Source organism: Archocentrus centrarchus, chromosome 9 (genome assembly GCF_007364275.1).
Source record: "Archocentrus centrarchus isolate MPI-CPG fArcCen1 chromosome 9, fArcCen1, whole genome shotgun sequence".
Classification (NCBI taxonomy): domain Eukaryota; kingdom Metazoa; phylum Chordata; class Actinopteri; order Cichliformes; family Cichlidae; genus Archocentrus; species Archocentrus centrarchus.
Window position 1 is genome coordinate 22,493,862 of NC_044354.1, and position 15,009 is coordinate 22,508,870.

Genomic DNA, 15,009 nt, shown 5'->3' on the forward strand with positions numbered 1-15,009 from the left:
CTATGAAAAAAAAAAAAAGCCCAAAAAGGGCTGAATTGATTAAGTACAATAACGCAGAGTCATAAAGATACTTCCATAACAGGTCATTTCTTCATTTTATATATAAGCCTTTCATAAATCCTGTTGACTGAAGTCTGTTTATGAATATAAACAAATGTGTTACATATAGAAAAGGCACAGACACATCAGAAATAACTTTTTGGCACAACTCCTGATGACTCCCCACCTGTGGATACAATCTACACTTTCTAAATGCCGAAGTCTCATTAGGAATTTCACAAACTGAAATCACCGAACCAAAAGTCGAACAGGGGCCTACTTCTCACCTGACACACCATATGTCTTGTTTTATGTTTCTACTTGGAGTGTGGCGTTTTCTTATTTAATGCTAATCTTATTTACAGAACATTCCTTCTCTTTTGGTGTGGTTTAACTGTAATCCAATAAAAGTTTCAGCTCCTTTTCCAGATACCGTGGGCATATTGGTGCAATTTCACAGATTTATACACTGCAAAAAACAAATTAGTGCTCAACGTATTCCCGTTGTTCTTTGAAAGCTCGGGTAGCTGCAAGTTGTATACTAATACGAATATTTTGAATGCAAACTCAGATGTGCATCTGTGGATCACACGGTGCAACTCCTGATCTCATTCCCCGTGCAGTCTCCCATTACGCACAAGAAACGCCTTTTACGCACAAACTTTAACGCCCCTCCTTTGAAGATCCCAAAAAAAATGACATCACGTTTTGCAATTCCCACGTTCAGTCCAGCAACAGCCCAGTACGCCTCAACGGAGCTCCTGTACTTCATGAACTTCCCAGATGCAGGCACGGAAACACTAAGAAACAGCTACTTTTTGAATGTCGGGATATAGATTACGGATTATAATTTTCTGCGTGGAAGTTGGGCTTCAGTTTTTATCATGATAGGACAACTTTTCGAGTTTTTCGGCACAGCTCTAAATTGAATCCATTATTGTTTCAGTGGTCTTATTTATATTTATTTATATTTCCAACCTTGGACAAATGGACTTCATTCGTCATTCTTCTGGAACAATGAGCGGCTCTCATTGGATTCATCTTTATCCGGGGATTTAAGTGCTTTCAGAGAATTGGTGTTGTATTTAAAAAAAAAAAAAAACTATGGCATTTAGTTTGCGAATTCACCTTTTTACAGCTTTTGTCTCCTGTATTAAGGTAAACTCACGAAAAACGCATCATGCTGAAAGTTATTATCTCTTCCTCTCATAATTATACAGTCTTCATAAGTGCATTTTAATTTCTTAACAGGTTCATTCTCAAGTGGCGCAATCTCTGAAACATCCAGGTAGTAAGACATTCCTGGACTGACATCTTTCCTGTGCTTTCAGTTGCTAGATTAAATTTTGTATTGATCAAAATTATGTAATAATTTGTTAGAACCAGTTTTACTATCTTCTAATTTCCATGCCAGAGGATGTTATTGACTTGTTTACTTCTTCTCCTTAATCAGAATGGTCTGCTGCATAAACAACTTTTTTTTCCCCCAGTTGTTTGGTTCATTATTATCATCGCTGTCTTTTAATCCATCCTAAATCCAAAATGTGGTTCCAGGAAAGAAAATTTTGATTAACAAGGCTTGATTTGGATGAAAAGCCCTTTCTGGATGCTTGTTTACGTAAACTCTCCGTCCAGGCCTGCAGGTGTTGGCCACGGCCTCGCATTACTGGCCTCTGGATGCCGTGGAAGGAATCCACGAACTGTGGGATCAGATTGGAAACAGACCAGGTTATGTTAACGGAAGTAACATAAGTATGTGAATATGAAAACACCCGCGCTACCTACAGTAAATGTGTTTTTACCACTCACCTTCCAGCTAAAGCCATCGTGCTTTTGAATTTTATGTCAGATTTCTGACTGAAATTGCAGAACAAATCATCTTGCATGTGAACAATTAAAGGATTTGAGAGTGCTGCAGTATTTCATATACAGTAACCCACAGTTGGAGACAGTAAAAGATCTTTTCGGCTAATTTTTAAATAATTTGCAACAGTGTTGCTGAGAAATCATTGAGTGAAAGTTTTAAAAAGTTAAAGAGAGGGATCGGGTATAGACTTGAGCATGATGTGTGAAGTCACACTGAGCTTTCTTTGAGCGCTGCCGTTGTGCACGCTGGTCGCCATCACTCTGTCTCATACCTGTGCATCACGTCCCTCCCATCACCTTTCTTTCACTATTCTGTGTCTTCTGTTTTTGTCTGTATTGTTGTGAATCACTTTTTTTCTCTGTTGTCTTTGTCCAGCTATCAGAATCCACAACCACACTGTGCTCCCTTCTTCCCATAATTCTTCCTATGTGTATACCAATGATTCTGCCTACACTAACATTTCTGCAACACTAGGTGAGGATCCATCACTTTCCTCTGACTGATTTTCATTTGATTTTCATCACCCACTGCTCTTTGTTGTTCCCTCTGTATCGCCACACGGTTGAGCTGAGCCCTTCACACTTTTCTCCCTGTTCAGTCTTCGGTTCTTTGCAGCTTAAGGAAATCTTGGTATATTAATGATAAATGATTGTTCTTCAACGTTATAGTTCATTACACTTGTTGATTGGCTTTTGAGATGAAACAGAAAAAATCTTTATGTTCATCAGATGCAGGGTTATCAGATGTGACTAAAACATCACTAAACTGTCAAGACAATCTTCTGTTTTTGAGAGAAATTATGTCTATAAATTGTGCTTTGTCACAGACATTGTTGAAGGAATGGTCAACAAGGGAATCTTTCTGAATGGAGATAACGGCGGCACTTTTCTTCACTTTGGAAACTACCAGAACACGTGCATTAGTGACCCTACTTTATGTGGTCCTGAGGGTGAGTGCACTGTACTTAATTCACAATTGAACGTACTATCATTTACTGTTACTAATGGCTATTGATTTCTCATCATCCTCTAGGTATTACCTTCTCCTTTTTTTGGAAAAACCATGAGCGACAGTCTCGCTTTGCTGTAGCCTCTGGAGGAAAAGTTATCTCCAACGGCTTCTCGGTCTACACCAACCCCCATGGAGGATATGTGGAGTTTTACACTCGAGGCAACAACCACAGATGGAGGGTCAACATCGAAGTTCCAGGTACTGTGAATAAATTTCCCTTTGTATAGTTACATTTCCCAAGAGGAATGTATTTTGGTCTTGAAAACACCATAAATTGATGGTTATATAATTGCATTCATGGCTTGGTTAACTGAAACCAGATGCAGCTACGGACAGTTGATTTGGCAAGGTGAGGATGCATTTCTCAAATCTTTTGCTATAGCACTAAACATACAGTGATGGCAGTCATCTTCCATCTTGAAATCATGTTCGGTGTTTAGTTTTGGTGTCAAATTTGATGAGATATGAAATACAATAAAAGTCAGAGTATGACCAATATTTTGAATTCATTTCTGAAATGAAATTTCCTTTTTTTTCTTTTGTCATGAGAAGAACTGATACTGTAAACAGTTGACAAAATGGAATAAACTGTGCAAGATTCAACATTACGTGCAACCGATCGCTCTTTTCTTCTCAAATGACTTCTGTCATCTTTGTTTTCGCTGCAGTTACTCAAGGTCTTGGTCATAACTCAATTTTGATTTGAGTGTTCAGCTACAGAGACTTAAACATCATCTGGTTCTCATCCAGCGACACGTCGAGCCTCGGGGATATCATGTCAAAATATGTCACGTCTCTCTCCTAATTTGGGAGGAAACGTTTTTGTGGGTTGACAGAGTAAACCTTGAGGGGCTAAGTGTCCCAGTGTGTAATCGTAAGTGAAGGTTAAAAATATAAAATTTACATTTACATATGAATGAGAGAGTTGAAAGCTGAGCTTGGTCTTTTGGTACATCCAGTGCTGCTTACACTGTAACATGTGTTTTGGTGGTTATGCTCCTCTGGCATGTGTTACAGGGTATGCACTGTCTTTTGGGACTTCGCTATTGTTCATTAATTTCTCTGTTCTTGTGATGCAAAATTGACTGGAAATATTACCTGGAGTTTTTGTGGGCACAGATGATTTGCGCACATCATAAAGTCAAGCATTTGGAGCTGAAAGCGTTATAAATTATTTTATAAATTACTGGAAAAAAATCAAACATTTGAGTTCACAAACTTAATGTCGGTCGAGGTTTGGATCTTCGTCTGAGCTAGTGCCATCAGCTGGTCAAAATGTATAATTGTCTAGTGCTTTCAGATTCCTGTTAATTCCTGCTTTTCATTCTGGGTTTGTTAGGCTAGCTCAAAAAAATCCTTGTGTCTGTGTTCAGCCTCACAGAGCTGTTGGCACAGCCGCAGGCTCACGCTTAAGCGAAGACACGCACAAATTCTGTCAATATAAAGATATTTAAATTCTACAAAAATCAACTCAGTTCTCTTGTCATTTTATGTTTCCCTTATTAGGGCCATACTGGACCCACATCCTCTTCACATGGACTAACAAAGATGGCCTGAAGGTCTACATCAATGCAACCTTAACTGCTGAGAACAAAAATGCAAGCATCTCAGAAGAAGCCTATGGAGACCCCTACCCTGACCTAGTCATTGGAACTGGCAACAGCAAGGAATATGGTCATTATGTAACGGGGGCCTTTGATGAATTTGTCATCTGGGAAAGGGCCCTTTCACCTAAAGAGATCTCGCTCTACTACAGTGCAGCTATAGGTAGGACATCATATACTATTGGAAAATGCTTCCTGTCATTCTTGGACATGGCATGTGTATTAAAATGCTTCCTCCCCTTTGACTTTGCTCTGAGGAAATCAGGGGTTAAAAAGCAATTTCCGCCCTTATCCTTAGTACATTCCATCCCCAGAATTCATGCTTAACAAAAGGATTTCAAACCATGCAAATATGGCCTGCCGTCCCTGTCAAATGGCTGTTCTTGCAGAAAACACTTTCATGACCTTCAACCATACAAGTGCCATGGCTTACATCGTTCTGCCTTGTAAGTATTTATAAGAGTGCAATGGCTTGTTGAGTTGCAGGGGGCAAATCATTTTGATTTAATGTGACAAGTTACAGCACGCTAGGATGAAAGCCTCAGAGTCTTGTCTGTTTCGGTTCTTGTTACCTCCTTTGGTCAGTGGAGTGCCGTAAATGGACAAAAAAAGTGACATTTATGAGAATTTAGAAATATTAACTGCTTTGTGATCAAGCTTATTTGCAAATCTCATTTTAATGGGAAAATACTCAAAGCATGATGAAAGGTACTTTTTTAGCTGATAAGTTGAAGCACTTTTTATTGCGGATAAATCCTACTGAGCAGTGCAGTTGAACTCTGTGTGGTTCCTTGTGTGTGTGGTATTGGTACATGAAGGCGGTTACTGTGAACCAAGAGAGCTTTATCTGGTCACGGTGAAGCATAAAGTGCACAGAGTCTTAATTTCTTTAATACCAGACATGAAGAGCCTGACTGTTATGGTTACAGAAAAATATTTTTACCTCACCAGAGCATGCATATAAAATGTTACATTGAACCAAAGAAGAGTAGGCTGATATGCCTAATGTACATCCATATATGGCATTTTTCTGGTAGCTATTTAAAGCTGTTTTCATTCAGTGACAACAAAGATATTAAATGTGTCTAAGCCCTGTACAGAAACTAGTGTCAGAGTATTATGTGGTGGAGTATCCCAGTATCCCAGTGGAGGCTCCCCTCTCATGACCGGGCATTACACTCAAACTGTAAACTTGAAGGTGACAAAATCCAGCCGCATTACTGCAGCCTGACTTAGCCACATTCAACAAAGGCTCTAATAAAATAACAAAAAGGCAAGGCTAAAAGATGACCAGAGAGAGGAGTGATATACAGCTTTCCGTGCATGTCAACAGTGTGGTTCCCGATCCTATTTTAACCCTTTGTATTGTCTTTTCTAGGTCAGGCCATGGTTTCTGAAACAACACCTGAAATCTCCAGAGAAGTCGCCTCAACTACACCGATGGTCGTAAGTGTCTTGGGGTTCTTTGACCAACAAGAGCAAATATGACGCCTGGTAGAGAGGACAGTCTTTCCCATAGAATAGAACTGAAGACTGAAAGACCAGCAAATGGTTTTAGATGGTTAAACAGATTTTTGGGAGTTTGCTGGTTTGGAGCATTCAGGTGTGTTAGCACAATGCCACAATCTTTCCAGTTTGTTCAAAGTTGCATCTGAACAAACCACAAGAGTTCTGGAACAATATCCTTTGGATAGAGATCAAAGTGGAGATGTCTGGATGTTTCGAGAAAACCAAACAGATCATATCAGCACAAACATCTCATACTGTCAGCGTGGTGGTGGAGGGGTGATGATTTGGGCTTGTTTTGCAGCCACAAGACTGGAGGACCTTGCAATTATTGAGTCGACCATAAACTCCTCTTTATAACAAAGTATTCTAGAGTCAAAGGTGAGGCTATCTGTCGCACTTAAAACTTGGCCCAAATCGAGTACGACAATGATCCCAAGCAGAGCAACAAATCTACAACAGAATGGCTGAAAAGAATCAAAGCTGACAATCTCAACTCAAGAGAGCCGTCCACAAACGAATGCTCGTGAACCTCAATGAACTGAAGCAACACTGTGAAGAATAATGGGCCAAAACTGCTCCACAGAGATGTGAGAGACTGATAAAGTCATACAGAAAATAATTACTGCAATTTGTTGTCACTAAATGTGGTTCTACAAGCTACTGAATCATGGGTTGCACTTAGTTTTCCACAGGACTGCATAGTCTTATGAAAACTTCATGAAATATCTGTCTGTTTTAACTACTGTAACAAAGGAATTTCACAACTTTGAGATAAATTAAGAAGCTCTTAAATTAACTAAAAAATATAGTAGTCTGAAAATGTGGAGTTGATCATACCTCAGACTCAGTGTGAACTATTTGTGATGTTTCAAATATTACCAGAAAGTCTTTGAGCCAAAATACACATGAAAGTCATCACAGAGGTAACGATGAAGGACTTTTTCTCGAATCCACACCAGTAGTTTATTTCCTGTTGAGGCATTGTTTCCTTTTAAAGACAAATGGAAAAGCATATTGGTAACACATGTGAGTAGACTCAGCCTTTTTATCAAAGGGCTTTGGTTGTAGGAAATTAATAAAGAAATAGAAGTAGTGGACGGAGCTCCTCTGCACTACAGACTACAGCGCACTCATTGTTGGGCACTAATCTGAAAAAGACCACTGCTGAATCTCTTGTCCAGAGAGTTTTGTCTGAATTAAAGCTATCAGTCACTAAACATCCTGTGTATATTGGAACTTGCTGTTCCTGACAGTAAACTTCATTTGATGCCTGATGTGCTGTCTCCCCAGAGGGCCACTGATGCGAGTCCTCCTATCATCAGCAGTCATCAAGAGGAGATCCGAGGCCCTGAGTCCCTGCCAGTGGTGGGTTTCCTGAAGACACTGCCCAACAGGACCATTCCTCGTGACACTGCCAACAACCTCACACAGGTCTTGGAGCACGGTCCAATGCACATGTTACTGTTGCAAAACCAGTTCATACGCACAGACACATTGCCCACCCATATGCATGTGATGCAACAGTTCCGTGATGTCCATTTTCTTCCATCAGGCTTTTCTCAAAAGTGTGGAAGAAGTACTGTCCTCTCCTGGACTGCCAGAGGTAAATGGGTTCACTCTGTTGTTGTGCAATGTCCAAACATGACATAATGTAACGTATGCTATTTGGTAATTACGTAAATGTAAGACGCTTAAGACGTCCACAACTTTTTACACTGTACATTTTTGACACATATAGTGCCAGTAACAATAGTAGCGTTTAAAGCTGTATAAGACTCTCTGGTAAGAGGCCTCTGTTTCCTCCACTGTGCGATCATTATGACCAAATCACAAACATAAGAGAGCGGTTTCAGTACACTGGGTGTTCAGAACAAGTTTGCTTGTTTTTGTAAGAGCAAGCGGAAACAGATGTTCACATCAAACTTGGACAGTAGATACAGTATTCAGTGTACAGTTAGTCTGAGCCAATCGAGTTATCGAGTTTTTGTCAGGTTCACAGTGGAACTCTACACAGTGAAACTATCACCTGTTTTTATACTCTCTACGACAAACAAAGCAGTGTTTTATATTTGGATAAGAAATCCTGGATGCTCGAAAGAAAAACGTGACACCATTTAATAGGCCAACGTGAGTCATCGTTAGATGCTGAAAATCATCAACAATCAATTAGTTGTGAGCATTTTGATGCTGGGTCATTGTTCTCGAGCAGCAGTCCACACCTGTGGTCAGCGGTCTGATCAGGACAGTGGACAGAGTGATGGAACATATGGTAACTAACCTGGAGGACAGCCCGAACTCTCTCATATCCCTGGGTGGAACATCTTTTGTTGCAGGTCAGTAAAGTGTCAGCTCTACATAATGTAAGTCATTGTTTGTAGCTTTTGTGGACTCCGAGCCTCAGGTTGACATCATTAGTTTTGTAATCATGTCAGGCCAAATTTTGTTCAGATCTTTTCCTCTCTGGAGTGTTTTTTTTTTTTTTTCTCCTTGTATTTTTATTTTCTGTCTGTCTCCCAGGGGTGGTTTGATATCTGTGATCCACCCCTGACGAAGCAGATCTGTCTTGTCGCTTGCTCGTCACTTTGCTTTTCTCAACAGTCCTCCCTTTTCTTAACCTCTGACCTCCACAGATTACTCTCTGATGAAACTCCCACAGAATTTCAACCTGCCGCATTACCGCTTCCCCACAGAAGGCAAGAGCTACATCTCTGTGCCTGGAGAGGCATTCACAATGGAATGTAAGTGCTAATATTACACCCTGCGAGTGTTCGCTGACATGCTTTCATGTATGTACAAGGTGGAAGTTTCTCTGTGTAGAAAACAGTAGCTAGGTTGAGTGTGAATACCTCACATTAGTCGTGCACTGATTCTGCCAAGAGAAAATTGTCCAGCTGGGAGACTCTTGTTATTGGCTGGTAATTTATTATCATAAGATTTAGGACCGCTAACACAGTATACAGTTTAGGACAAGAGTGCCATGAGAGCTTTTGTGTGGCTTTATGGTGTACTGTAGAAATCCAGCTATGACTTTAATGTTGGCAGTTACCCTTTTATTCAGAACAGAAAGAATGAGAGAGAGCGCACTTTTTCTCCACTTTCCTCCACCATTAAAAGGAATGGAGCCACATAGTGGAGCGAGGGAGCGCAGTAATTACAGTGGGCATTAAACCTCTGTTTGTTTGACTTTGTGTTCAGGTCAGATTCTCTTGGCTCCACCTGGCTCCTGCATGCACTGAGTTGCCATTCAGAACGGACCCTTAATAATTCATTAAAGGGCTATTATCAGAAGTGAAATTCATGTTATTGCTTGACACATTAGAGCCAGGAGCAAATTAACTCTGAACACCAGGCTGTCTCAAGTGCTCCAAGGGCAGATTTTATATCCTAATTAAGAGCAGAAAATGCTGCATATTTTGCGTTATTTTTTCTTATTCTCACTTTTCCGTAGTAGAGTTATACAAACAAACTGACCTGGTCTCTTGTGAGACTTGCTGGGGGACATTTTTTTTTTTTTTCCAACACTCGAGCTTGTTTGATATCTGCAAGTTTTTGTTGTTCTAGACAGCAGGTCCTGAGTGGAAAGCCTTTGAAAGGAGGAACAGGGCCATTAACCGTTTGCTCCAATTTCATTGTTTATCTTGAAGCATTACGGTGGGACCAAGCTGAACAATGGGTCAGGTCAGGGGTGGGGGAGCAGACCCCCAGCTGTCCCAGTGAAGTCATTTAGAAGTTTCATAAGCTTTCCAACATCCACGTGGGTTAGGCGGCAATCTTCCTTTTCACCCCTGTGCGAGTGCAGGGTTGTCCCATTAGCCTGCCGGCGCCAGCGTGGGGTAGCGAGCCAACGTTAATTAACTTGCCTTCTTTGTGAGTGTTTTAGCAGCAATGCTTTACATTCCCAACCCTTTTGCTCATTTCTTTCACATTCAGTCTGTGTATGTTGTCGTCCTCTCCTCAGCTCAAACCACCATTGTTGGTCTCTTCTACCACAACATGCACAGCTACTACAAAGAGATCAGTCCTGTGAAGACCAGGTAAGATGGCACAGCATGCCACACAACAAGAAAAGTAAAATTTTGACTTTTTTTTTTTTTTGCTTTGAAGTCTAAGCACTCTAAACTAATAAACACACAAAAAGCAGGTCTCCGTCTTTGTACGTCCTGGGTGGGAATAGGGTCAGCTGGTGCCAAGGGACCCCTGCTTCCTGAATCACAGAACAGCTGATGCCTGGGGCCGAGGCCTTATCTGTTTTCCTCCCCTATCTTTCATCTCACCACTCATTCCCCTACTGACTGATACACCCTGCTATTAGCCCCTTCCTTTACTGACCCACCACTGGATCAGCATGTTCCAGCTTTTACCCTAATGTGACATAACAGTGATTAAGCAACTTGTTTTCCCCACTTTACATCCATCTAAATAAAGTCAGAAATGTTACGTGCGCTGTAGTACATTTGGAGATGTTTGTGACGGGCTGTCAGGCCTCCCTTTATATCGTAAGAGGGAGATGATGTTTGTGTGACCCCGATGTCAAATGTCAGATCATCTTGAAAAACTTGTGATGCAATACTTCTGGTAGTAAGTGTGATTCATTAAACAGGCAGATGGTCAAAGTCTCATCTAAATGTCACCGCTCTGGTCCCGCGTGTAACACTTATGTGGTGATGTTGGTTCCAGATTTGTGGCTATTGATGTTATTGTGAAATAAGAGATCTGGAGCACTTTTTTTAACCAACTATCTCTGTTCCTGCTTCTATTCCTTTCTTAAAATTTCCATGTCCGTTCTCCCTTTTTTGTCTCTTAGGATTAATGAAGCAGCTGAGTACAAGGATCACAAAATCACGGTAGCAAGCTCTCTCATTTCTTTGAAAGTGGAGCCTTTGCCTGCCCTGTCAGTCAACCTTTCCGGAGCGCCGCTCATAAAGATTGTGCTGACCCATGTTTTGGTAAGACTTGGCCCATAGCATGTCCCATTTCTTCTTTTCTGACCCATTTATTTATCAGTCATTTATTTTCTGGCTTGGTTAGTAATACTGGGAAAACAGAGAGATTTTCTGCTTGGCGGGCACAGTTGTTGTTTGGTGGAATCTTATCAGATGAGAAAGGTCTGCCTGCGGCTGCAGTAACGGATCTCTTCACATGAAATCCATCAGGTCTATTTTTGGTATTCTATTATGTAAGATGATGAGTGCCCATCACTGACTGACTGAGGTTTGTGCAGCTGGGCATTTACCAGCATAAAGAGTGAAGCCTAGTTTGGTTTTCATTAGACTGCCTGGCTTTTCCCTTATGGAGCATTTGGCTTCTAGAAAGCGAGCTGATTATGGGCATTTGAACTGCAAGCTCAGGGCACTTTAAAAGAGACAATAACTTTCTTTTATGACCAACATATTTTTCTTTGGTACTTTATGGCAGGGACAGTGCCAGCTTTCCATGGGAAATTCAGCCGAAACTGGAAATTAATTGGCTAATGTTCATTGCATTAGCTTGCTTTCCGGTAAAGTCAGAAATATGATGGCGCAATTCACAAATTTGTATTCGTTTTATCTAAATGAATTGTGTTATTAGGCTATTAGATTGTCGTACAATGGCATTAATGAGGCGGTTGACTTAACTCCACCACAGTGTAGTTCTGTTTAATTTATAAGTTCTGCGAGAATTATTGACTTTCTATTGAAGTGAATCAAGTCCACCACCACCCCCACTCATAAAAGCACAAAAGAAACTCATGCAGCTTTATGAAACCATGGTAATATTGTTTTGTTTGCCTTCATTTTCCCTGGTGAAATAAATGTTTATGCTGTAATTTATCTGGCCTGGTTTCTGTGACAATGATTGCTCTGTTTGTTTTAGCAGACACCAAGGGAGAGAGCTTAAAATTTCCTTTGTTATGGTAGTGCTGGAGATGCTCAACAGTTCTCTCCATTCTGTTTCTGTTTTAAGGTGTTTCTATTTTAGTTGGATTGCCCTCACCACTGATGTAAGGATAAATCAGGTTACTTACATTCTTTCCTCTCCATCCCGTTACAAATAAGCTGTTATACTTATTACTAATACATGTTGATCGGAACACGCCAAGCCAGCACATTTCTGTTGCGCATAGCTCAGACGATGATTTATGATGAGTAGGCGCATCGTAATTTGGCTCGCAGAACTTTTGGCTTTGGTTGCATCCAGAACAGGTTGTTTTTGCTAAAACTGCACAGACCTGTTGTTGGATTTAGTCAAAAAAAGAAACTATTTTGGTGGTTTTATTGTTTTTGGCAGTGTGCTGATACTTATCACCTCCCTAGCTTGAAGGCAGGGTGGGCTGCTCACACAGTATGTGGCAGACATTACCCGTCATTGTTTATGTTGGTCTTGACTGTCTGTGCTAAACCTCAAACATGTCTCCTCATGGCACCAGTTCACTGGGCTGGAGTAAGTGATTTCCATCTGAACTCTCTGTTTACCCCTGAGAATAGGTAAGAGCTCAGTGACTTCATTAAAACCCAGTGGGAGTGCTGAATGTGTCTAGAGCAGAAATATGTCAGTTCCCTCATTTGTCTTTTCATGTTGTCGTGACTACAGAAAGTCCTGTGTTTCATCTCTGGTACTGTACAGTCAACTACTATCCTGGCTCACACACAAACTCTCATTCATTTTCTCTATCTGACAATTGGAATGCTAAAACATGTGATATCACTGAGTGATGGAGTCACCAACCTGTAAATAACCTTGTGTCATGGCAGGTAGTGCTCATTCAAGTCAAGGTCAAAGTGAACTTGCACACTTGATTGATGCTCCGAGTTCAGTGAAATGGCACCATGAAGTCATGCCATTCCCACCTGACTCAGTAAGTGCCGCCACCACACTCTGTGGCATGGAGCAGGTCTGATACCCTGACAAGGTGTTATTGAGCCTGCTGGAGGCACATGGGCTTTCTCACGCCATTCAGCGGTGGTGGTGGTGATTGGACCCTGGCTCCTTCTGTGATTTATTATGGCTGTCTGACTCTGGTTCAGTTTGAGAGGGGTGACGAAGGAGAAGGAAAAAAAGGTGTGAAGCACTGGGGTCTGTAGTTAAACATTAATATATACCAAAAAAAAGGCTGGCACCTTCTCCTTATCCTCAACTGACATCAGAGCATCACACTGATGGTATGAAGTGAACAAATGGAAAGACTGATTTCATGAGTGAGATCTATTTATAGGGTCAAAACTGTGAGGATTTGAGAAACTGGTTTTGACAAGGACGCCTGAATTAATAGGCATATAAAGAAGTGTTAGCCTGGAGGATTTATAAGAAGGTCCAAAGTCACGGGTGGAATGACATGGCAGTAATTTGTTGGTAGTCTTTCAATTCACTTATATTTCACTTTATTTATAATATACAATTGTAGTCAGAAGTTTACATACACTCATTATGGGCATGAACGTCAGGGTAATTTGGGGCATTTAATGATTTCTTTCAACTGTTCTTTTCAGGGTGGAATGATCATACAGCATACAGTTTTAATGACTTTAAAAAACAAGAGGGCACCTGGGTGGCTTAGTGGTAAAAGCCGGCGACCACATACACATGCCGCTTTGCGGTGTGGGCGGCACGGGTTTGCATCCCGGCCCATTGCCAATTTGCCTGCGTTTCTTCCCCTGTATCTTTGCCCCATTTCCTGTCTCTCTCCACTGTCGATAAAAGCCGTTGTGGCCAAAAATGCAAAAAAACAAAACAAGAATTGGGTGCAAAGTTTTAATTTATTTTGGATTTTCTCTAATCCACACAGGGTTAAAAGTATACATACACCCCTACTAACAGTTTCTTAATTGTCCCTTAGCAAGTTTTACCTCGCCCAGACACCCATGGTAGCCATCAACAAGCTTCTGGAATAATTCTGGATGGATATTTGACCCACTCTTCTTGAAAGAACTGGTTGGTTTCCTGGCACGGGCCTGGCTTTTAAGGAAAGTCCACAATTTAGTTAGTTATTTTAGGCATGTAGACAGCCTGCTGGTGTTCAAACTGAGCATCAGAATGGAGAAGAAAGGTGAATATTGTTGCTTTGAACATGGCATGGTTGTTGGTGTCAGACAGACTGGTCTGAGTATTTCAGAAACTGCTAATTTACTGGGATTTTCCTGCACAACCATGTTTAGGGGTTATAGACATGGTTGTGCAGGAAAATCCCAGTAAGTCTGCTTTGTCAGACTGCTTCAATCTGATAGGAAGGCAACAGAAACTCAAATAACCGCTTGTTCCAACCAAGATATGCAGAAGAGCATCTCTGAACACACACCATGTCCAGCCTTAAAGCAGATGGTCTACAGAAGCAGAAGACCACATCAGGTGCCACTCCTGTCGGGCAGTAACAGGAAACTGAGGCTCACCAAAATTAGACAATAATTTGAAGATTGGAAAAACGCTGCCTGGTCTTATGACACTCGTTTTCAGCTGTGACAGTCAGATGGTAGGGTCATAATTTGATGTAAATAGCATGAAAGCATGTCTCCATCCTGCTCTTTATCAGTGGTTCAGGCTGCTGGTGGTGGACTAATAATGTTGGGGGTGTTTTGTTGGCCTTCTTTGGGCCCCACCACAGCACCTTGTTGAACATATGCCATGAAGAATTAAGGCAGTTCCAAAGGCAAAAGCGAGTTTAACATACTACTATCAGGGTGTACCTAGCAAAGTGTCCAGTGAGTGTATTATATAGAAGTGCAAAACTCCAAAAGGTAATACTACTGAAACACCTTATGCCCACTTCTACTTTACTCATAAGCAGTTCAAATATTCACCAAGTAACCACACAAAAATTCAGAGTGACTAAGTTTTCAATTTATTTTCATCCACTGGTTCCCGCCTATAATAAAGAACATGAGAGAGTTCAGTGGGAAGTACTAGTAATAAGGTCGGGGGGGGGGGGGGGGGGGGGGGGGGTGCTAGCTTGTGTGTGCAAAGGAGTCTAGACTTGTTAGAGCTTTCTATATATGTGGAAAATAATGG

At 41.1% G+C, this 15,009-nt stretch overlaps 1 protein-coding gene across 2 annotated transcripts in view; it reads left to right on the plus strand.

The window, feature by feature from the left end:
• Positions 1 to 772: 772 nt before the first annotated feature.
• The window catches only part of adgrd1 (adhesion G protein-coupled receptor D1), a 30,318-nt gene continuing 16,081 nt past the window's right edge, over positions 773 to 15,009 (plus strand). Inside the window, exons 1-14 of one of the 2 annotated variants that reach the window (XM_030737624.1) lie at positions 773 to 1,197; positions 1,291 to 1,327; positions 1,675 to 1,791; positions 2,282 to 2,380; positions 2,733 to 2,855; positions 2,939 to 3,115; positions 4,424 to 4,684; positions 5,900 to 5,967; positions 7,321 to 7,461; positions 7,583 to 7,633; positions 8,240 to 8,363; positions 8,661 to 8,768; positions 9,989 to 10,064; positions 10,835 to 10,976. In XM_030737624.1, the coding sequence (XP_030593484.1) occupies positions 1,144 to 1,197; positions 1,291 to 1,327; positions 1,675 to 1,791; positions 2,282 to 2,380; positions 2,733 to 2,855; positions 2,939 to 3,115; positions 4,424 to 4,684; positions 5,900 to 5,967; positions 7,321 to 7,461; positions 7,583 to 7,633; positions 8,240 to 8,363; positions 8,661 to 8,768; positions 9,989 to 10,064; positions 10,835 to 10,976 (1,578 nt within the window). In that variant the 5' untranslated portion in view covers positions 773 to 1,143. The remainder of the gene's footprint in view (positions 1,198 to 1,290; positions 1,328 to 1,674; positions 1,792 to 2,281; positions 2,381 to 2,732; positions 2,856 to 2,938; positions 3,116 to 4,423; positions 4,685 to 5,899; positions 5,968 to 7,320; positions 7,462 to 7,582; positions 7,634 to 8,239; positions 8,364 to 8,660; positions 8,769 to 9,988; positions 10,065 to 10,834; positions 10,977 to 15,009) is intronic. The other variant, XM_030737625.1, reaches the window with a different exon arrangement.